The sequence below is a fragment of the Leucopleurus acutus genome (assembly GCF_964270905.1).
Source record: "Leucopleurus acutus genome assembly, chromosome: 16".
In the NCBI taxonomy this organism is placed as follows: Eukaryota; Metazoa; Chordata; class Mammalia; order Artiodactyla; family Delphinidae; genus Leucopleurus; species Leucopleurus acutus.
This window is the reverse complement of record NC_139158.1, coordinates 16,508,138-16,532,162: the sequence shown is the minus strand read 5'-3', so window position 1 is coordinate 16,532,162 and position 24,025 is coordinate 16,508,138. Positions and strand designations below refer to the sequence as shown.

Sequence of the window (24,025 nt, the reverse complement as noted above, 5' to 3'; positions counted from 1 at the left end):
ACCCAATCCTGGCTTTATTTATTTATTTTTAAAATTTATTTATTTATTTAGACTGTATTGGGTTTCACTGCTTCGTGCAGGCTTTCTCTAGTTGCGGTGCATGGGCTTCTCATTGCGGTGGCTTCTCTTGTTGCGGAGCATGGGCTCTAGAGCACAGGCTCAGTAATTGTGGCGCACGGGCCTAGCTGCTCCACGGCATATGGTATCCTCCTGGACCAGGGCTCGAACCTGTGTCCCCTGCATTGGCAGGCGGATTCCCAACCACTGTGCCACCAGGGAGGCCCCACCCTGGCTTTAGATGCTTTTTACTCTGGCAGGCTCTCTGCCTCCAACTCTATACTCCACAGTACTGCTCCATTACCCTTCTTAAAGATGGATCCATTCTATTTTGTTTCCACAAGTCCAAAGCATTTAACCTTCATGAGGTGGCCCCCGGATTAAGCCTCTAGTTGATCTTCTGCACATACTCCACAAACACTTTATACCAACCACACTATTCTTTTGCTCCTCTCATCCTGTTTAAGTGCTTTTTCCTTTGCCTACATCAATGCTTTTCAAATGTGGTGAAGGGTCATTAAAAAAATTTCCAGCCTACTGTGGGTAAATACTTTCGAAAACACTATACACACAAATTAGAAAATCGATCACATGCTTAGATATCACAGCAATGGCAAAGCTTCTCAGTGCTTACTCTTAATTCTGGTGCCTGTTTTGTCATGGACAGGCTAACTGTGCATCCACACTGGTCTGAGGACTACACTTCACACGGGTCTAGACTAACTCTCCCTTTTCCCTGCCTGGTGAACCACCACCCATCCACTCACAACGTCCATCACCACTGCCTCCATTATGCTTTCCCTGACATTTATGCCCCATAATCACATCCTATTCAATATACCCACCACGTTTTTAAAAAATGCCTGTTATAACTTATCACATGTTATTACAATTTTCCAGTCAAATGTCAAAGAGCAGCAAGCTCTTTGAAGTCAGGGATACGTGCAAGTCATCCCTGCATCCTGAGCCTTGTGCCTGTCATGGGACAGAAGCTTAGAAATATAATTAGGAAATAAATGTGTCCAACACACCTCTGGCAACACACAGACAGGCAGAACTGCAGCAACTCTAAATAGACCTTTAATGACTGGGGTGTGGCTGGACCTAAACGCTGAATGGTTTAGGGCACTGGGGACTGAAGTCAAGCAATCAGTAGGCCGTCTGAGACTGCTGCTGGCGATAGCCACCCCGGCGCATGTAGCCCTCATTTTTGCGGTAGCCATCCTTCTGGTCTGCAGGAGAGAGATGGGGAGGGGAGGGGGTGAATGCCAAGGGAGAGGCAGTAAGGGGGCCAGGACCCTGGGAGTGCAGAGGGGATGGAAGCACTCACCTCGGAAGTAGCCACCATAGGTACCCTGCTTGTGGTCAAACACCCGCTCATTGTTTTCCACCAGGCTGCCCAGCTTCTCGGCAAGCTGCAGTGCCAGGTTCTGCTGGGCAGTGGGCTCAGTGCGGTGCATCACCACTGTCTGTGTCGGCTGGTCCAGGGAGGCCTGACAAAAGTGAGGCGGAGGAAGGGACAGATCAGTCTCCTGTACTCCAATCTCTCCATGACTCCACCTGCCCATGTGCCCATGTTGATGGCCCTTACCATCAACTCCTCGTTAATGATCATCTTGCTGATGATGGAGTGCACAGTGGGCAGGTCCAGTTCAAACATGTCAGACAGTGTCTCCATGCTGGGGACAAAGGCCAAGAGCAGGGAGCAATTAGGACCCTCGACCACAAAGCTGGGGCTCCTGTGCCTCCTCAGGGCCCATCCTACCTGATGGAGTCATAGACACTGCTGTAGGTGAAGAGGTAGGTCCGCAGTGACTCTTCCTGGATCTTCCTGTGGGGAGAAGGGAGAAAAGGGGCAGATCTTCAGTGAAGGAGACCAAGTCTTTTCTTCCCCACCCACTAGGGTCTTGTTCTCTGCTCACCTAACCAGCATGCTTCGGACTTTGTCAGCCTCCGGGAAAAGGTCCCACACTTTGCCATTCATCTTCTCGTTGATGATAAAACTGTGGCAGGTCTTCCAGTCACCCATCTTCATGGCCTTGGAGGCAGCGACCACGTGTTCCCTCATTGACTCGGGGGGACCTGAAAGGTTGGGAATGAGGGAGGGCCTAGGGAACCTTGGGATGAGGGCTCCTTCCCCAACAAGCACTATTTAAGGAGGAACCCAGGCTAGGAGAGCAAACAACTGGACTGAGACTCTCCCAGCTCTCCATTAAGTAGCCATGTGACTGTATAAGTCACTTAATATCAGAATAACTGTATTTACATTTAGACTTAGTCTATGATGTGCCTCAGGGGATTGGTGAACTCCTTGAAAATGCTGACAAATTGCTGTGTGTACTCTTACGCACATTCTCCTAGGAAAGGGTCCACAGCTTTTATCAGATTCTTACAAGGTTCACTGACCTAAAGAAAATGTCTAACATCCACTGCAGGCAGTAGTAGAGAGGCGGGGAATGTGAACCAAGAAGCCCTAAGAGATGCTGGACATACAGATTTTCACTGGCAATTTTCCAATTAAAACAAAACAAAGTAAAGCATCACTACATAGCCCAAACATAATTTGCCTGAAGTGCGCCTGCACTTAATATGACCATACACACAACCAGTAGAGGACAAATCTGTAGAGGGACGTGGCTATGCACAGTAAGCTTGGCTCAGTTGCCAAGTCCTTCCATGCACCAGCCTTACAGGAAGGGTGCAATTCAAATTCCTTTCCCAGTGAAATCACAACTCACTCAACCTCTGGAATGAATGATCAGATCTCTAAAATGCTCAAAGAAGCCAATGTTAGATTCTTGAATGCCAAGGGTCCAGTTAGTTAGCTAAAAAATAATATGGATGAAAGGGAAAAAGAGAAAAAGGTCAGAGAGACACATACCAACTGTGTTAACCCTGGGTAAAGTCACTTAACTTTTGTGCCTCAGTTTCTTAATCAGGAAAAAGGGGGTCATAATAGTATCTTCATAGGGTTATGACTAATGAAGAATAAATGAATTATTATTATTTATAAAACACTTCAGGCCAGGCAGAAAAAAGTATTATATAAGTTTATCCTAAATTAAAAATATCGTTGGAATCAGGTCATGGAGACTTTTAACTTAGTGACTGAGGCGGCTGGACTTTATTCTACAGGCAATGAAGAACTTCTGAAGGTGCTGGGGGTGTATAACATCATACACTTGGTAGAAAGATACTACTGACAAATACAGACTGAAGGGGAAAATGACAGAAAGCAGGGAGCTTAATTTGTAAGCTAAGACAACGTGTCCTATGGTAAGAGACCATGGAGACTACTTAGTAAAAATGATGCTTTTAGGCCATACACGGAGATGCCATTAAGTCAAATGGAATCATCTTGTGGGAAAGTTTACTCCCTTTATCTTCTCTTAATCCTTTGATTACAAGCAAAGTCTGCTGCACTACAGAGCCACACACTCACCCAGCAAGGGCTGCCGCTCGCCCACCCGCAGCTGGTGATGGAACTGCTTGCTGATCATGCGTCGGCGGGCGTCACTCTCATGGGCGGCCATGTAGGGGATCTCCAGGAGCATGGCCGACACCAGGTAAACACACTCCAGCAGCTCCAGATTTATGTGCAGGTGGAAGGGCACCTGCCGGCGCCGCTCCACCTTCTCCTGCTCCTGGTTGCGCTCTTGCAGGCTGCGCAGCAGCAGGCCCTGGCCCAGAAGCTCCTTGGCCCGGCCGCTTGACTGGATGTCCAGCAGGGCGTTGTGAGCATCCTTGGTCAGGCCTTGGCGGAAGGCACAGATGCCCAGCTGCACCATGGTGCGGTTGTACAGGATCTAAGAGCGAAGGGCAATGAACTCAGAGGTGATAGCCACAAGGCAAGTCTTTCACAGGGTTAGGACAGAGAACTAAATAGACCAGTTCCTCCCCTTCCATGGAGCTTACACTCTAGGGACAGGGGTGTGGAGGACAAAATAAGCATAATATGCAGGTGGTGACCCAAGCTAAGGAGAAAAATAAAGTAGACGAGGGAGTTAAGAAGGGAGTCTGAGTGGTGGCAGAAGTGGTGGGAACTCGCAATTTTATGTAGGATAACTAGGGAAGGCCTCATTTTGAAGGGGATGTTTAAAACATAAAGACCTGGGCTTCCCTGGTGGCGCAGTGGTTAAGAATCCGCCTGCCAATGCAGGGGACACGGGTTCGATCCCTGGTCCGGGGAGATCCCACATGCCGTGGGGCAACTAAGCCTGTGCACCACAACTACTGAGCCTGTACTCTAGACCCCGCGGGCCACAACTATTGAAGCCCATGGGCTTAGAGCCTGGGCTCTGCAACAAGAGAAGCCACTGCAGTGAGAAGCCCGCGCACCACAACGAAAACCCAATGCAGCCAAAAATAAATAAATTAAATTTTTTAAAAAATTAATAAATAAAGACCTAACAGAAAAAGAAAGAGCAAGTCATGCAGATCTCTGGAAGAAGAACAATATTCTAGGAAAAATGAAAAGTAAGTGCAAAAGCCCTATGCCAGATGTATTCAAGGACAAGGAATGCACTATGGCTAGAGCTGGTAAAAGATGTGATCAGAAACTGGAGGCTGGGCAAGCACAGGGCGTTGTAAACCATGTTAAAGATTTTAAGATGGGGCTTCCCTGGTGGCGCAGTGGTTGAGAGTCCGCCTGCCGATGCAGGGGACACGGGTTCGTGCCCTGGTCCGGGAAGATCCCACATGCTGCGGAGCGGCAAGGCCCGTGAGCCATGGCTGCTGAGCCTGCGCGTCCGGAGCCTGTGCTCCGCAATGGGAGAGGCCACAACAGTGAGAGGCCCGTGTACCGCAAAAAAAAAAAAAAAAAAAAAAAGATTTAAAGATGGGAAACCACAGGAAGCTTTTGAGCAAATAAGTGACATAATTTGACTTTATTAACAGGGTTATTCTGGCTGCTGCATTAAGCAAAGCCTGAAGGGGCTTCCCTGGTGGCACAGTGGTTAAGAATCCACCTGCCAATGCAGAGGACATGGGTTCGATCCCTGGTCCGGAAAGATCCCACATGCCGTGGAGCAACTAAGCCCACGCGCCGCAACTACTAAAGCCGGTGCGCCCTAGAGCCCGTGCTCCGTACAAAGAGAAGCCACTGCAATGAGAAGCCCGCGCACTGCAATGAAGAGCAGCCCCCACTCGCCGCAACTAGAGAAAGCCCGCGTGCAGCAATGGAGACCCAATGCAGCCAAAAATAAATTAATTAAAAAAGTAAAAGGAATAAACATTAAAAAAAAAAGAAAAAAAAAGAACAGCCTGAAGGGATATAAGGGCAGAAGCAGAGAGAGAGAGACCGGGAACATGATGGTGGCTTAGACCAAAGGGTGGCGGTGGAAGTGATAATAAGTGGTCAGATAGGGATTTTCAACACAAATGGGTGGGGAATCAATGTGAGAGAAAAACAAGAATCAAAGATGAATTCAAGGCTTCTGGGCCTAGGCAACTGAAAAGATGGACTTGTCAATAATTAAGATAGGGAAGATTGTAGGTAGTACGGATTTTCGTGGGGGGGAAAGACCAAGTCTTTACTGACAACAAAAATATAGAGGTCAATACCGGTCATGAACTTAGATACAAAGAGCCTTAAAAAAATACCAGCAAGCAAAATCCAGCAATACATAAAAGATAATATACCATTGACCAAGTAGGATGTTATCACAGGAATGAAAGCCTGATATAAAAATCTAAAATCACGGTTATTCACCATATAAACAGAATAATGGAGAAATAACTATGCATTATTTCAATAGATGCAGAAAAAGATTTTGACAAAATTCAACACCTATTAAGGACAAAAATTCCCAGCCAACTAGGATCAGAAGAGAACTCCATCAATCTGAGAAAATCTACAAAAATACTATCTATAAAAATAGGTAACATTCTTCTTAATGGTGAAATGTTCACTGCTTCCCTGCTGATACTGGGAAGGAGGCAAGATGTCTGCTCTCACTTCTATTCAGCACTAAGTATTAGAGATTTGAGTCATTACAATATGGCAAAAAACAAAAAAGAAAGAAAAGTTTCAGAGACCCAATACAGCTGTCCCTCAGTATCCATGGGGGATTGGTTCCTGGACCCTCCATGGATACCAAAATCTGCAGATGCTCAAGTCTCTTACATGAAATGGAATAGTATTTGAATATAACTTACGGTACGTCCTCCCATGTAATTTAAATCATCTGTAGATTACTTGTAACACCTAATACAATGTAAGTGCTATGTAAATAGTTACCAAACAAGGCAAATTTTGGTTTTTTGGGGGGAACTTTCTGGAATCCCTCCCCCTCCCCCCAAATATCTTCAATCTGCACTTGGTTGAATCCGCAAATACACAGGACAGAAGGCCAGACTAAAACTGAATTTAGCAAAATGGCAGGATCCAAGGCCAATGTAAGAAAATTAACTCTATTTTTAGATACTGGTAGTTAACAATTTAAAAATGAAATTAACAGGAGTTCCCTGGTGGTCTAGTGGTTAGGATTCAGTGTTTTCTCTGCCGTGGCCCAGGTTCAACCCTTGGTTGAGGAATTGAGATTCCACCAGCCATGTGGACAAAATAAAAAATTAAATTAAATTAAAAAATTGCATTTACGATAGCATCAAAAATCGTACAATTCTCAGGAATAATTTTTTAAAAGATGTATATTACCTCTGCAGAGAGAAACTGAAGAAATTAAACGAAGAATAACACACAAGATCAACAGGTTCAAAGTTGTTAAGGTGTCAGTTCTCCCAAAACTGATTTACAGATTCAATATAATCCCAGCAGGCACTTTTGCACAAATTGACGAGCTGATTTTGAAATTTATGTGGAAATGCAAATGTCGCAGAACATTCCACCTATTCTTAAAAAACAACAAAGTTGGAGGAGTCATACTACCTGACTTCAAGACTTACCCTAGGGACTTCCCTTGTGGCGCAGTGGTTAAGAATCCGCCTGCCAATGCAAGAGACATGGGTTTGAGCCCTGGTCCGGGAAGATCCCACATGCCGTGGAGCAACTAAGCCCATACGCTACAACTACTGAGCCTGCGCTCTAGAGCCTGCAAGACACAACTATTGAGCCCGAGTACCACAAGTACTGAAGCCTGTGTGCCTAGAGCCCACGCTCCGCAACAAGAGAAGCCACTGCAATGAGAAACCCACGCACCGCAACGAAGAGCAGCCCCTGCTTGCCGCAACTAGAGAAAGCCTGGGCGAAGCAACGAAGACCCAACACAGCCATAAATAAATAAATTAATTAATTAAAAAAAAAGACTTAACCCTAAAGGCACAGCTATCGAGACAGTGTGGAACTGGCGTAAGGAAGGACAAAAAGATGAATGAATGGAATAGAATAGAGAGCCCAGAAATACATTTATAGGGTCATGTGGTTGGTTTTTCATGTGGTTTTCCACAAAGGCACCAAAGCAATATAATGGGGAAAGAACGTCTCTGACCCTGACTTCACACCATATGCAGAAAACATAGACCTAAATGTGAAAGCTAAAACCACAAGAACTTCCAAACTCTAAAAATACAAAAAGAATATCTTTATGAATTGCAAGTAGGAAAAAGTTTCTTTAGATAGGACCCAGAAAATAACCAAAAGAGATAAAACTGATATATTAGAATATACATCAAAACACATGGTTAAGAAAATGAATAGGCAAACCACACACTGGAAAAAAATTGTAAAGCATTTATCTGACAAAGGACTGGTAACCAGGATATATAAAGATTTCCTACAACTCAATAATAAAAAGATGAATAATCCAATCTTTAAAAAAAGGGGGGGGGCAAAAGTTGACCAGACATCTCACAAAAGAAGATATATAAAGGGCCAATAAACATTTAAAAAGTAGTCAATTTCAATAGTTATCAGGGAAATACAAACTAACCCCACATTGAGATACCGTTAGACAACAACCATGATGGCCAAAATTAAGAAGACCAACAACACTAAATATTGACAAAGCAGAAGTGAAAAATGGTACAACCATTTCTGAGTTTCTTTTTTTTTTAATAAATTTATTTACTTTTGGCTGCCTTGGGTCTTCACTGATGCGCACAAGCTTTCTCTAGTTGCAGCGAGCTAGGGCTACTCTTTGTTGAGCAGAGTACTCAGTACTGAGCGGGGGTTCAGTAGCTGTGGCTTGCAGGCTCTAGATCTAGAGCACAGGCTCAGTAGTTGTGGGCTAGTTGCTCTGTGGCATGTGGGATCTTCCCGGACCAGGGCTCGAACCCGTGTCCCCTGCATTGGCAGGTAGATTCTTAACCACTGAACAACCAGGGAAGTCCCATTTTTGAGCTTCTTATAAAACTGGACATACACCTACACTATGATGCAGCAATTCCACTCTTAAGTATTTACCCGAGAGAAACCATACATCCACACAAACTTATACATAAATCACAAGAGCTTCATTTATAATACCCCAAACTGGTTGATCAGGTATCAGGAGAAATATCAAGAACCTGTGATAAATTCATACAATGGAATAAAAAATAGGTGTGCTATTCAAAAAGCACCACCAGACAGGCTCACCACATGTTTTACACATAAATACCTCACAATTGTTCTAAACACACATTTATAGGATCTATACCTAGACACAACTGTAATACTCCTACATGAAAATGTCCTCACAATGCTGCCACACACAAAATTTTATGTTTCACACATCACACTGTATTTGGGTCCTTGTCCTTCTCAGTTTAACTGCTTAAACGCTTTTTCATCTTTTTAAGTAAGATGATCTCCTAATGTTTGTTCCAAACCAGACACACAGTAGTTATAATAAATGTTAGTTGAACCCAAATCCTATCCCAGAGAACTCTATGTTAACATGTAGGAGAATCAAAGAATGCTCGCACTCGGGAAGGACCAAGTGTCTCCCTGTATGTGCATTAGCCAGACAGGCGGCTAATCTGCCTGAGCCACTTTGCCTGAACAGAGTGGACAGGGGGCCTGGCCTGGTCTTCCCTTTGCCACGAGCGCCACAGCGCCTCCTTCCCATCCTACCTGTACTGGCGGGTCCGCGTGCTGAATGTTGTCTTGTAGGTGGCTCATGAGCATGAGGTCACGGGCCTGGTACCAGCGGGAGTGCAGAGCATGATGGTAGATATGGCAGAGGATGGCGCATGTGCGGATTCGGTCTGTGCGGTCCTTGGCATAGATGTACTTGCACAGTCTCTCCATTAGCACAGCTGAGTCCTCGCCCTCATTTTCAGCCTGGTCTTGCTCTGACTGGAGGGGTAGGGGGTAGGGGGAGATATCGTTGGAGGAGGAAATACGTCAAGGACAATGGTTGTAAATGGCTCAGCCTTCAGCAACCAAAGACGAGACGCCATCCAGCCTCTTCCTAGTCCCTCTGCTCCACCACAGACAGTCCCCAGGGAATAGAAGATCTGCCATGAAGTCCTGAAAGACATGCAGAACCAATGGACACACCCCTCTCCCCTCTGACATGGTGGCCAAGCACTTACCTTTGAGGAGCCCTCAGGGGGGGTAAGCTGCCGCTGATGGGCCTTGTAATCAAACTTGTAGTAGGTGTGGAGGATGCGCCTCAAGTAGATGCGACAGATCTCGTCAGTGGTGCCCTTCTCCTCCAGGTAGCGCTGCACACGCTCAATGATGGTGCACACCTGTGCCTCGTCCTTCAGGTGCTCCACGTACTCTGGCAGGGAGAGCACCCACCCTCAGCTTAGCCAGGCACCCAGGCTTTCCCAATCATATGTCCCTCATCAATCCAATTACCTCTGCATGTGTTTTCTGTACCCATCAGGAAAGTCTAACCCACTGTGCCCTAAAAATACCATCCTCTCCTGGGACATGTCAAGCTCACTCTCCACTGCTGTCAGGCACTCTCTTCTGCTAATTCCTCCCGATTAACTCCTCCTCCTCCTTCTCATTCGGCTCTCACCTCAAATGTGCCCTACCTACAGATGCTTCTTCAACCATTATCTAAAGCAGCCACCACTCCAGACATCCTGTCACATGTCCCGATCTGAATTTCTAATTCACACTTTACATTATCTACAACTGACTCGCTCATTTTTTTGTAGAGCTGCCTTGCTTCAGCAGCCAAGTGTAACCTCCATGAGCATGAAGGCCCCAAGCTGTCTTGTGCATCAATAATACCTTTGACTTGGTGGACACATGTGGACACTCACATTTTACTGTGTAAATGTCCTGCATTTCCCCATTCTAATGCTTAAGGCGTACAAGCTAAACAAGCCAAGTGGACAGAGATCATTATACCCCAACAGTTCTCAAAGTAGCAGACAGCACCATCACTTAGGAACATGTTAGAAATGCAAAGTGTGAGATCTCACCCAGACCTATTGAATCAGAAGCTACGGGAGTGGGGTCCAGTATCTTAAAGAGGCCCTGTGGTATGAACGCTGGGGTGAGGAAGGGCTGGCTTTCCGAACATTCTCACTTAGTATAATCCTTCATTTTAATCCCTGCACTTTTCCTCTCACTGATGCCCATGCTTGCTCGGGCTCACCTTGGGAGTGAGGATCAGTGTTTTGCATTATCTTGGTAAATTCTTCATCCATTCGTTCCACCAGAGTTAGGATACAGCCACGGACACGCAGCGGCTGAACAGAAGGCAAAGGAGGAAATAAATTAGCCCAGATTCCAGTCCTAGACTTCAACCCTTCTGTCTCCAACAAGCCTTCCCAAAGCAGACAACACACACTTCCAAATAGCCTGCCGAATCCCCTCTTTACCTGGTCAGCGTTTTGCAGGTTCTCACTCTCTTCCAGAATGTTCTCTCCAACAAAGATGTTGGGGTTTGCAAACAGGATATCCATCAGCTCATTGATGCAGTCCAGACACTTCTGCCACATCTCAGGCTGCCAAGAGATCAGACAGCAGTCAGAGGTGTGAAGGTGGAACAAGGAGATGCCTCCCAAGAGCCCTACACCAGGAATCCTCGGGCCTTCAACCACCAAGACTGCTCCAACAGTCCTTGAGTCTTGAGTCACTAGCCACCTTCCCATGACCCACCAGCTCCGCCGTGGGATGCTCGTTATTGTTCTCACCTTCATGTATGTGGCCAGGTTGGGGTTGTAGTCATAAAGAGAGGCGATGATATTGAACTTGATCTTGACGATGACACCCTCTCCCAGGTTGTTTTCAGAAGCAATCTGAACCAGCAGCTGTAGCAGCTCAATCTGGGCTGCACTGGAGGGGTATAGAATTGGGTGAGGCACAGGAAACAAATAAAAAAGTCTTATCCTGTCATAGAGCACACCCTCTTCAGACAAGAAAGGCGGCCTCATTCTCAATACCCACCCCTAGCCTCACCATCTGTATACTTGCTTCTCTCTCATAAATTCCAAACAGAAATAGCAATAATGCTAACAATCTAACATCCTCTTTAGTCACTGAATAACTAAAGAAGAGTATTATTCCCATTTTACAGATGGGAAAACAGCCCCCAAAGGTTAAGTGATTGATCTAAGGTCAAACAGAATGTAAACAGCAAAAAACAGACTGGTGTAGTCCAAGTACATCATTCCTTCTACTGTAGCCACACACAGATCTTCCCAAAATAGCACTTTCCCTACCAACCTCCACCCCGTGTCTTAAGAGAAAATGAGCTTTCACCCTGTAATGACACAGCCCAGGCCCACGAATCTTACCGATCAGTTCCCTTCTTGCCTCGTGCCTGTAGGATCTCATTCAGTTTCTTGATGACAACAGCGTGGGTGATCTCAGTTCCCTTGGCAAACATTTTTGGCTTCTCCTAGGTAACACACAAGTTATATGCAGGCAGACAGAAACCTATTCTTGCCTTAATTGTTCTCCCGAATTCGACCAGGAGGGTACCTGCATGCTCTCCCAAACTGTTTCCCAATTCCTTTTCGTTCTAAAATCCTCACCTTAACCAGGGGCACTCCACCCCGGACCCTTTCCCACTCTCCGCCTTCATTGTCTTCCTCCTCCTCATCCAGGCGCTTGGATTTCCTATCGTGCTTCTTCTTGGCTTTGTCCTCCCGTTTCTTCTCAGCTGCCTTCTTGTCCTCCTCTGTGGTGGGGGCCCTGCCAAGAGACACAGGAGAAGATGAAAGATCAGCCCCCTCTCCACCTTGAGGCTTCTTCCCCCAACAAAATTCCTCTTTTTCTATTCCTGGGTCCAAGTTACACTCTACAAGAATGACCTATGGATAACTGTAACCATAACCAAAGCAAGGACCACTAAGCATTTGAATCTGCCAGACCACTTACCAAGGTCTGTTACCATATTACACTAAGCAACTCATATGAAGGAAAGAGTATGGCCTAGTTTAATAAGACGGGGGTGCTAACCAGGCTGCTACAGACACAGAAATCAGCCTGTCATGTTGCTCCACAACTAAGCTCTAAGGTTTTCCAAAGAATCCAAAAGCAACACAGTTGTCCTTTGGTACTAGTTGCTCTGTCCAGACTAATCTTTTTTTTTTTAATAAATAAATCTATTTATTTAGTTAGTTAGTTAGGGCTGCGTTGGGTCTTTGTTGTTGTGCATGGGTCCTCTCTAGCTGCGGCTAGTGGGGGCTACTCTTTGTTGCAGTGCGCCATCTTCTCACTGCGGTGGCTTCTCTTATTGAGGAGCACGGGCTCCAGGCGTTGTGGCTCCAGACTCTAGAGCGCAGGCTCAGTAGTTGTGGTGCACATGCTTAGTTGCTCCACGGCATGTGGGATCTTCCTGGACCAGGGCTTGAACCTGTGTCCCTGCATTGGCAGGGAGATTCTTGACCACTGTACCACCAGGGAAGTCCCCAGACGAATCTTTTTATCACCAACTGATTTATCAGTTTAAAATCAGTGCTTAGAAAAAAAAAAAGAGCAAAAAAATTTTTGCGGTTCCCAGACTGGCTGCTTTTCCTTGCCTTTCTTTCCCCTCTTATGACAATTATTAATATAAATTCTGAATTTAAAAAACACTGTTCAATACAACAAAATGTCCCCAACAAAAAAGAAAAAGATCACTGGCTACCTCAAAGTGGACTTAAGCTATTTGATGTCTGAAACCATTTCCAGACTTTAATATTTATATAATGAAATTTAACCAAATGACAGGGAAAAATTATTTCAAACTTTAAAAGATACTGAGGAAAAAGTCTCTCCAGAAAGACTTGAACAAACATTCAAGTTATCTATAATTAAAACATCATTTAAACGTTTATAAATAAATTTCATTTTAACTGCTTAAAAGGTTTGAATATGCTTTAGTAATAGTTTATAAATTTGCCAGTTGGATTAAAACTTGCCCTTGCCAAAAGATTTATGCCATAATTTTTTTTGGGGGGGAGGCCATGCCACGTGTCTTGTGGGATACTTGTGGGATCTCAGTTCTCCAACCAGGAATGGAACCCGGGCGATGGCAGTGCCGAATCCCAACCACTAGACCACCAGGGAACTCCCTATGCCATAACTCAATAGAAGCTTAATGGTTTTTCCTCCTGTACTAATGCAATACTCTGTAATGATAAAAACTCATTTCATAGGTAAAATCCTTTGCAAATACGTGAAGTATGTTCATTAAGCTGAAACTGCTTGGTCTGCATCATCCAGCCCCAAAGCTCTGAGATCACAGGACTTCATGCTATTTAAAAATCAATGCTGTCTAAACTTCAAAAGAACTTAATTATCCTTGGCCTAAAGTTTTACTCGAAGCCCTCAGGATATTGTGATTCACACCTCAAAAACACAAACTCTCACCCTATGAAATTCTAACTGAAAGACCTAAAACTTGACTTGATCTCTCCCCTATGACAGATTATACCTTGGTATATTCACATCTTGTTAGAATCGATCAGAAAACTGACATTTATGCTCTCAGCTAGAGGGACATCACCAAATACACCTCCACCTTTACACAGCTAAGAAGCTGAAGACATTAAGAGACACCAATAGAAGTTAGTCCTAAAACTACACTGAAAAGGACCATTCCACACCCTCTTAACCACAACTATGATCTAGAGGCCCTAGACATACACTCTTCCTTAGGATCCTAACAACTTGGAGATCCAGTCCCACCAGAGATCTATCCTGAGGTTCACTTTTAAAAAGGACTCCAGAAGCCAGGTAGCTCTTAGAAGCAGATAGCATCTCGGAGAGATTCCACAGGGCAACCATATCAGATGTAGACAACGTCCTCCAAAACCCTTCAGATTAGGATTCATAATTGAGACAACAAACGTTTTCTGTGTATTCCTCCTCTTTTAACGTCTTCTGTATTAGTTCATCATTATCCAAGTTTCACAGTAAAAATCTTGGTTGCTCACTATTGGAAGAGGTCATTGACAGGATGTGACCATGGGTTGACCCAAGAACTGGACCCAGGGTATTGGAGGCTCCTTACTCCCTCCTCTGTCCTTGGAATGTACGTTCTGCTCACGGTTCCCACCTTAGGAGCCTTGAGAGGCTTAGGATGCAGCCTTGAGAGCAATGTGTTGAGACCATCTGATCTGAATATGTGACTGAGCTCTATTATAGCCTCTACATAAACTCTTAAGATTCTGGAAGACAGGTGCAGAGATCTACTCATCTTGAGGCCACCGAAGATAAACCCTGTATTTAAGTTCCCTTGCTTATTACACCTGCCACCTACCAATCCGGAGTGGTCTGCCTCTTTCTTCGGTCTTTCCTTGTCCTCTGTGCATGGGGATAGTTTCAGATTTTACCAGGGAGCTCCCACGGTTGCAAACCAATATCCACATTTGATTAAGACTCCAACATGGCAACTTATGAGAAGGGGTCCAAGATACTAGATTTCATCAGTTTGTACTTAAGAATTCCTACCCCAACTACAAATTCAGAAACACGAATATGTGATCTGTAATTTACCTCTAGTATGGTCCAAAATAACAAATAATTTAAACATTTTAGCCCCAAACTAACAAATTCCTTAGCTAAGAATTAACCTTAAATAGGGAATTCCCTGACAGTCCAGTGGTTAGGACTCTAAGCTTTCACTGCCGAGGGCACAGGTTTAATCCCTGATCAGGGAACAAAGATTCCATAAGCCACGTGGCTCAGCTAAAAATTAAAACAATAATCAACCCTAAATAAAACTGATCTCAAATACTGGTCAGTCAAGGCTAATAAATAAAGATGTGCAATAAATAACATCTTATTGAACCTGGATGAATACTTTGGAAAAAACAAATCAATTAAGAAAAAAGCCACTTGATTAAAAGTTCACTGAAGTGATTCTTAAAGACATTCTCCCAGATAGGCTTAGCCTGATTAGAAAATTAAATAAAGGTCCTAAATGTTTTACTGTATCTGTGACTATCCTCATATTTTCTGCCCAAACCCACTATCTAATATCCAGGTTCTTAAATGTTGCTAGACAACCTTATTATCCCACATCAAAGAAATTGAAGCTCTTGAGATTAAATGTGTTCCGTTACGTGCTTGTTTTGACCAAAAGATGAAAGCTGAGAAATTCTGACGAGACGAAGGGTATAGACTGGTTTAATATGGAGATGCTGAAAAAGGATGCTGGCAGACATTATAGGGACAGCCTGTCATGTTTCTAGATAATCCATTAACAACTGAAACTAACCTTGGCTAGCTTAGATAGCTAATGAGTTTACACACACAAAAATGTGCAAACAAAATTCAATGTTCCCACCACTGCCTGTGGTTTTTCCCTCTCTCTTTATTCCTCTTTCTCTTATCAAATTCTTTTTTTGTCTTGGTTGGAAATCGATCTTAAAAGTTGGTCTACCTTGTTATACAAGTAAAATAGTGTCTCTGGATTATTCTTTGACACTACAAAGCCACAAACGCTTAATGTCAATAAGGCCTTTGAGGATCCCATGGTTAACCCAACCTCTGACACTTGACATTTTAACTAAATCTAATTTTAGACTATCAAGGGTAATCTCTATAGTAAAAATAATAAAGATAGGATTAATCTTAAAATAATTATTCTGAAAGCCAAATCTCTCCCAACCAAATTATATACTGTATGAATCCATTTCTATAAAACTCTAAAAACTGCCAACTTATCTAGTGATAGAAAGCAAATCAGCAGTTGACCACAGAAAGGGCAAAGAGAAGTGGGGCAGGAGAGAAGGTTTACAAAGGGGCATGAAGCAATTTTTAGGAGTGATGGATTTTATTTACTCTGATTGTAGTGATGGTTTCATGAGTATAAACATGTAACAACTTATCAAATTGCTAACTTTAAATATGTGAGGTGGGCTTCCCTGGTGGCGCACTGGTTAAGAACCCACCTACCAATGCAAAGGATACGGGTTTGAGCCCTTGTCTGGGAAGATCCCATGTGCCGCGGAACAACTGAGCCCGTGGGCCACAACTACTGAGCCTGCACTCTAGAGCCCGCGAGCCACAACTACTGAGCCCACGTGCCACAACTACTGAAGCCCATATGCCTAGAGCCCATGCTCTGAAACTAGAGACGCCAACACGGAAGATTGGAATTGACAATATATACAGCAATATGTATAAAATAGATAATAAGAACCTGTTGTATAAAAAAAAATTAAATTAAAAAAAAAAGAGAAGGCACCACAATGAGAGCCCATGCACTGCAACGAACAGCCCCCGCTTGCTGCTACTAGAGACAGCCCATGCGCAGCAACGAAGACCCAACGCAAAAATAAATAAATAAATTTATGTTAAAACAAGGAAGTTAAAAATAGGAAGAGGATAAATAGGAAGCACATTAATAAGAGAGCAAGAACAAGACAAAATACATTTATAATCACAATAAATGTAAATTAACCTGCATAGATTAAAAAGCAGAGATCAAGTTTTGGAGACAGTGGTGGTGGTTGCACAACCGAGTGAACGCACTCAATGACACTGAATTGGACACTTAAAAAATGATTAACAGTAAATTTTATAAGTGGCACAATTGAAAACAGAAAAAAACCAGCAATGATCATAAGATGAAAAAGAAAAAAAACCGAGCTGGGTTTGTAAGAGACATCCCTAAACATACACCATGGTAAAGTACAAAATAAAAGGACAGGAAAAGATATACAGTTGACCCATGATCGACGTGGGATACGACATGGGGATGGGGTGGCAATCCCCTGTCAAAAATCCGCATGTGACTCTACAGTTAGTCCTCTGCATCTGAAGATTCAACCAACCATGGACCTGTGGTACTACAGCATGCATTTACTGAAAAACGTCTGCGTATAAGTGGACCTGTGCAGTTCAAACCAATGCTGTTCCAGGGTCAACTGTATGTGTGTTCTCAAAGATGCCCTATTATCAAGCAGAGGAAGCCCCCTTCTATTCCTACTTCGCTGAGTGGTTTTTTTGTTGTTGTTTTTTTTTTTGTGGTACGCGGGCCTCTCACTGTTGTGGCCTCTCCCACTGCGGAGCACAGGCTCCGGACGCGCAGGCTCAGCGGCCATGGCTCACGGGCCCAGCCACTCCACGGCATGTGGGATCTTCCTGGACCGGGACACAAACCCGTGTCCCCTGCATCGGCAGGCGGACTCTCAACCACTGCGCCACCAGGGAAGCCCTGCTGGACTGGTTTTTGCTGAGGATTTTTGAATCTAAATTCATAAAAGATATTGGTCTGTTGTTTTCTTTTCTCATGATGTCCTAAGTTTAACCTTAGTCCCCACTTGTTCCCTCAGATAGGAGCCTTTGTGCAATGCACACGTGCAGTGCACACTACACACACTGGTCCAAATAATAGAGACTTCAATACACAATTATTGAAAAGACAAAAACACAAAGAAGATATAAAAGATATGAACCAATAATAAGGCTGATAGTTCTATAGGATGTCAGCAGGCTTAAAATATGAGTTTCACAGTAAAGCAAATTTAAGAAATAGCTAATGAAACAAAGTTAAACAGATCTATTTTGCTTAACTGATACATGGTTGTAAACTCTCCAAGAAGGGAATATGATACTGTGGCGTAATAAGAAATAATTATGTGGTCTTTGTCCTCAGTTCCTGACACAGAGCTCCTAAATCCCTTGGAATTTCCTGAGCAATAGGAGCATCTTTCATTCTAATGAGGCCTTGACAGGCCTCTAGAAAGCTTTCAGGATGGGGGCTGGTTGCCAGAAAGACCAAAGCATGATTAGAGGGGTGGACCTGATAGCTCCACCCTCTGACCACCGGGGAGGATAAGAGGGACTGGAAATGGAGCCCATCATCAACAGCCAACGATTTAACCAATCATGGCTACGTAATAAAGCCTCCATAAAAATCCTTAAATGATAATTTGGAGAGCTTCCTGGTTGATGAACCACTGAAGTGCTAGGAGGATGGTGAACTCAGAGAGTACACTGAAGCTCCATGCCCCTTCTCCCATACCCTGCCCTATGCATCTCTTCCATTTGGCGGTTCCTGAGTTGTATCCTTTATAATACGCTGGTAATAGTAAGTAAAGAGCTTTCCTGAGTTCTGTGGGTCGATCTGGCAAATTATCGAATCTGAGGAGGGGACTGTAGTAACTCTCTGAATTTAGAGCCGGTTGGTCAGAAGTACGGCAGCCACACTTGGAACTTACAACTGGCCTCTAAGGTGGTGGCAGTCTCATGGGGTCTATGCTAACTTTGGGTAGTGTCAGAACTGACTTAGTGTTGAACACCCAGTTGGTGTCCAGAGAGTTGGAGAACTAGCTGGTATGAGAAAAAAACACATATGGTGTCAGAAGTGTTGTGAGTAAAAAGACATCAGATACACAATACTCCCCCTGCATTTGACCAGTGTTCCCTGGAGCACACAAAGAAAAACGCTTCTCAAAAAAATGGCTGTGTCTGACCCCTCTAGTGTGAGGGAACTCACTAACTCCTGAAGCTGCATAACCCCAACTTTTGAAAGCAGGAAAGCAACCCTTAGAGCATCAGTATTTCTGCCAGTTATCACTGAGCTTGATACTCGACTTCTGTAGAACACAAAGGGATAGGTATCACCTTGACATCAAAGGAGGAAATTAGGACCTAAGAAGGCTAAGTAACTCACCCAAGTTGACAGATACTAAAGTAGTAAGGGCTGTGACCAGAATCCAAATCAGAATCCTCCCCCATACCATGACGATACTAGTAAAGTTCAGGAAGGCTTGCTGCAGTCTATATGCTATATGCTAGGTTCTCAGGAAGAGTGAGAAGAGAAGCTACTGTCACTGAGGGCACACCACATGCCAGTCCCGGGCTGAGCCAGGCGTATCACCTCCCTATATTTTTGCAGGTATCCTTGAGACAGGGTCAAGTACCACTCCATTTTACAAAAGATAAAACTGAAGACTGGAAAGGTTAAGGAGCTTATCCAATATCACACAGCTAATCAGCATCAAAGAGAGATAAACACTCAGTCCACATGCAGCAAGTAATGTCATGGTTAAATATTTGGACACTGGAAACTTCAAATCTCATCTGCAGGACACATTAGCTTTATCTTAGCCAACTAACATACTTGACTCTGAGATCCCTCTGTTGGCCTCTACAACCTAAAAGGACTCCATTGGGGGAGGAGCAATATAGGAGTAGGGGATTAAGAGGTACAAACCACTAGGAATAAAATGAGCTACAAGGATATACTGTACAACACCAGGAACTAATCTATAAATGGAGTATAACTTTTAAAAATTATGGATCACTAGGGACTTCCCTGGTGGTCCAGTGGTTAAGAATACACCTTCCGATGCAGGGGACGTGGGTTCAACCCCTGGTCGGGGAACTAAGATCCCACATGCTGTGGGGCAACTAAGCCCGCGTGCCGCAACTACTGAGCCTGCAAGCCACAACTAGAGAGAAGCCCATGCCTCAATGAAGAGCCTCTGCGCCGCAACAAAAGATCCCGCATGCTGCAGAGAAGATCCCACATGCCACAACTAAGACCCAACACAGCCAAATAAATAAAATAATACAAAAAATAAGTTTAAAAAGTTATGGATCACTACACTGTACACCCCTAATTCACATAGTATTATAAAGCAACTATACTTCAATAAAAAAAACTTTTTAATGTAAAAATAAATAAAAATAAAAGACAAATAAAAATTAAAACTGAAATGGGAAAAATAAATAAATAAATAAATAAAAGGACTCCACAGGAGCAACAACTTTCAAGATGATTAAAAGCTTCCTACCCCTCCCACTGTAGCCCGAAGTACCATTACTTTTCTTACTTTTTAAGGAATCTCGACGCCAGCACTGTCTGTTTCCCTTCTTCCTCCTCTGAATCTGAATCAGAAGATGTGGAACCTGTGTCCCAATCTTCATCATCTTCTGAATCTTCTGAGTCCTCATCTTCATCCTTAGAGAAAAAAAAGATGATCAGAAAAAACAAGATGGGAAGACTGACTCGTGTCTCTGCTCTCCCTGCTGACACATGTTTCAGAGACTCTCCGGAGCAGCAGAAGAGTGGCTGAATCAGGATTATTAAGAGCTGGACTGGACCACCAAGACCCAAAGAGAAGTGCTAACTTGCTCCAGGGACACACAGCTCCCCTGGGGCAGAGCTGGGCCCAGAATCTAGTTCTCCAGATTCCAAGTCACTCAGTGCTCTAATCGAAGAGGAAATCTGTCCCCAGGCCAGACTCTGCTAAACCCCACCCCTCCCAACCCTAAGGCTCTGTGAGTCTTTTCTTCTCCCCAGAGACCCAAGAATGGTCCACAGCAGACAAACCACCCCTCAGTGTAACCCTGGCTCTTACCTCCATCTTTTTGAGGAACTTCCGACTCTCGCTAGAAGGAGCTTCTGATTTCTTCTTTAGGAAAGTGGAAGCACTGACTCCTTCATCATCCTCATCCTCATCTGAAGAGCCTGGTGGGAAAGGGGAGAGAAAAAAAAGAGTTAGAATAGTGAAGAGATAAATGGCAACCAAGAAAACAAGCCAAGGAAACCCTTAATTTTAGAGCTCCTAACCATTCGCTATTAAGGGTTTTCCTCACTCACCTTCTGAATCCTCCTCATTCTTCTCAGCATCTTCATCTGCAGACTGCTCAGGGTTCTTGACAGAAGGAAATGAGAGAATAACTAAGGATGCCTGCCAACTACCCCATCCCACCTCCTCCACCCCACAGAGCTTTCTCATGATTCCTTCTCCAGTCACACACCTCCCATTTGCAAATACTTTTTTGTCTCAGTCGTGGGGTCACTGTCCCCAAAGTTCAGAAAGTCTCCCTCTAGCACCCTCACCTGCTTGTAATTTGTAATATGGGACTCAAAATCTCGGTTGTATTTTCGGATCTTCTGGCGCAGGGTGCTCAGGGCCTTGGCATTATTCTTGTTCATCTTCTTCTTCCCTTCCTTATCTTCCCATAGCTGAAGGAAAGAATAGGGAAGAAAGGGAGAACAGGGATCTGAGATTAAGTAGTATTCCCTAAACTTCAGGCTTCACAACTTTTGGGTCTTGCTATCTACAAACATCTATACTACTTAAAATCTATACCTCTTATTGTTTACCAATGCTTTATTTATGTATCAAAAGTACAAAACCACAAATAAGAGGTAATATAAAAATATATACAATTAAAATTCTTAACATAAAAAAGTCCCTCTCCTTATGTTTATAAGAACGTATTTCTTATGTTCTGGGAAATACTGAATATCTGGCAAACAACTCAGAGGAGACATGATCCCTGGGTCAGGAGAAAGCTCCAGGCCCACAATCCCCTTCTAGATCCCCCTGCACCCACAGGAATCACACCTCATTAAGATAGTCCTCCAGGTCAGCCAGGATTCGGATATAGAACCGGGGGACACCTTCCTTGTCCACAATGCTCTTAGCCTTCCCATATGCTTTTCCTAGGAGCTCAAACTCTTCCAGGCACTTGGTGACATCCCGAATCTTCATGGCATTACGGATGGTCCGGATAAGGTTGGTCAGTTCCTCAAACCTGGTTTGAGAGCCCAATACCACATTGTACATGCCCACCATCACCAACCAGAAAACCCACCACTGCTCCAGAAACTCCCCATCACCCCGCCTCCCCATGGCCTCACCTCTTATCCTTGGCGCTTCTGACAACTCTCTTGGTATCTTCTTCATCCTCACTCAGCAACAATGGCCTATTTGGAAGGAACAGAGACCATTAACCTCTGTTCCTAGCTCCAGTCTTTCCAAATGATCTCTCTTTTTCTTCTCCGATGGGGCAGGTAGCCCATTCCTACCACACTCATCTTGTTTTATTCTTCCTCATCACGGCCTCATCATATAGAACTCAATCTTTTAAGCTTACTTCAAGTAAAGCCTTTTATCAAATGTTGTAACACAATAAAAAAATGACTGTCTCCAGCCTCTCAAACATAAACAAACAAAAGTGCTTATTTACTGTGTCAAAAAATTATGTGAAGACACAAGTCACTAAGAATTACTAAAAGAAGTTGAGAAAAGAGGTACTTTACCTAGAATGAATGGAAAAGGTGGTACTTGAACTAGGTCCTAGAAAGCAGTATTTCCCAGAGTGTGACAGGCCGAGGGCAAGGAAAGAGTCTCAACGGCTTTGACACCTCCATTACTAGATATTTTTACTTAATAATTAAAAACCAGACCACAGACAGCATTCAGCTGGCAACAATATCTCTTTTCTTTCCATCTTATTAGCTTTTCCAATTATTTCCTATTTTATAGCAAGTGATGTTGACTTTCCACTTGTAACACAGATATGATTTCATATTCATGTGGGTATACACAGATTCTATTTTTCACTTTTAAAAATGAGTTTTAGGGCTTCCCTGGTGGCGCAGTGGTTGGGAGTCCGCCTGCCGATGCAGGGGACACGGGTTCGTGCCCCGGTCCGGGAAGATCCCACATGCTGCGGAGCGGCTGGGCCCGTGAGCCATGGCCGCTGAGCCTGCGCGTCCGGAGCCTGTGCTCCGCAACGGGAGAGGCCACAACAGTGAGAGGCCCGCGTACCGCAAACAAACAAAAAAAAGAGTTTTATGCTGAAACAAGACTTTGAAGTGGTATGTATCTATATTCTTAAGTACAGGTATGTGACAAAAATAATGAAGGTGGCATGTGTATGACAGAAGTTTGAGAAACATTACAACGTTCCAAAGGGAGAAAAGAATTTTAATTTGCAGAGATGGGTGAAGAGTATTTACATGGAGATAAACAACAGGAAAATACTAATAGATGTTTAAGAACCTCAGAGCCAGATCAAGGAACTCCCAGGTATCAAGCGAGTATTGGGGGTTTCTTGCTGATGCAACACACCCAGCCAATGGAAAACCTTTTCTCTGTGACTCTATCCTTTGCCTGGTGGGTGGATTCCCACAATTCACAGCACCCTTAGCGTTACGGTTGTCCCTCCAACACTGCTCCGGTCCCTTAAACTCTCAACATCCTTAGAACCCGCTCTCACCGCCCCCATTTCCATTCCCCTCCCATATACGTGGCCTTCCTCCCATATACGCGGCCTGCCGAACCCTCACCCCACCGAGTCGTCCCCATGGCCCAGGCCCTCACTCACTGTTTGCCGTAGTTACCCCCGACAGGTTTGGTGACGAGCTCCTCCCCGGACAGGGACGACTCGGACTCGCTGTCCGAACCGGTGGTAAAAAACCGCGACATGGCGACGGCGCAGAGCGGCTGCCGCGGGCGCGTCCAGACCTACGGTAAGGCCCGAAAGTCACGGGCCACGAGAAGGGGCCCGGGCCGCCACCTCCTGACCCCCATCCTCACAGTCTCCGCACGTATCCCAACCCGGGTCCCCCTCCCCGAAGCAAAAGGCCAAAGAAGTACTTACCACCCGACCTCCTGAATCACACCGCTTAGCCGAAACAGCGGAAATGCGGTGAGGAGAAGGCGGGACTTTTGCGTCACTTCCGGGAGAATCGCACCGCTTAGCCGAAGCAGCGGAAACGCGGCGAGGAGAAGGAGGGATCTTTGCGTCACTTCTGGGAGACGCCAACGAACTGTACCGTGCGACTACAACTCCCAGTGGCCCTCGCGCCTCGCAGGGGGCAGGGTGAGGCCTGCTGTAAACTTGGCTGGGAGGAGGCGGTCTCGAGATTCGTGG

At 44.6% G+C, this 24,025-nt stretch overlaps 1 protein-coding gene across 1 annotated transcript; it reads right to left on the bottom strand.

The window, feature by feature from the left end:
- Positions 1-1,121: 1,121 nt before the first annotated feature.
- On the bottom strand, positions 1,122-23,788 carry LOC309973322 (eukaryotic translation initiation factor 3 subunit C). Its single transcript, XM_082857509.1, has 21 exons — positions 23,753-23,788; positions 23,477-23,616; positions 22,005-22,070; positions 21,709-21,898; positions 21,198-21,323; positions 20,955-21,009; positions 20,713-20,822; positions 20,185-20,312; positions 11,941-12,100; positions 11,701-11,804; positions 11,098-11,239; positions 10,783-10,908; positions 10,557-10,650; positions 9,532-9,722; positions 9,068-9,292; positions 3,500-3,863; positions 1,980-2,139; positions 1,823-1,888; positions 1,649-1,736; positions 1,388-1,550; positions 1,122-1,289 (listed from the first exon to the last, which is right to left on the bottom strand). Exons 2-21 carry the CDS (start codon positions 23,575-23,577, stop codon positions 1,207-1,209), a joined length of 2,742 nt encoding a protein of 913 aa, XP_082713635.1. The 5' UTR covers positions 23,578-23,616; positions 23,753-23,788; the 3' UTR covers positions 1,122-1,206.
- Positions 23,789-24,025: the final 237 nt, after the last annotated feature.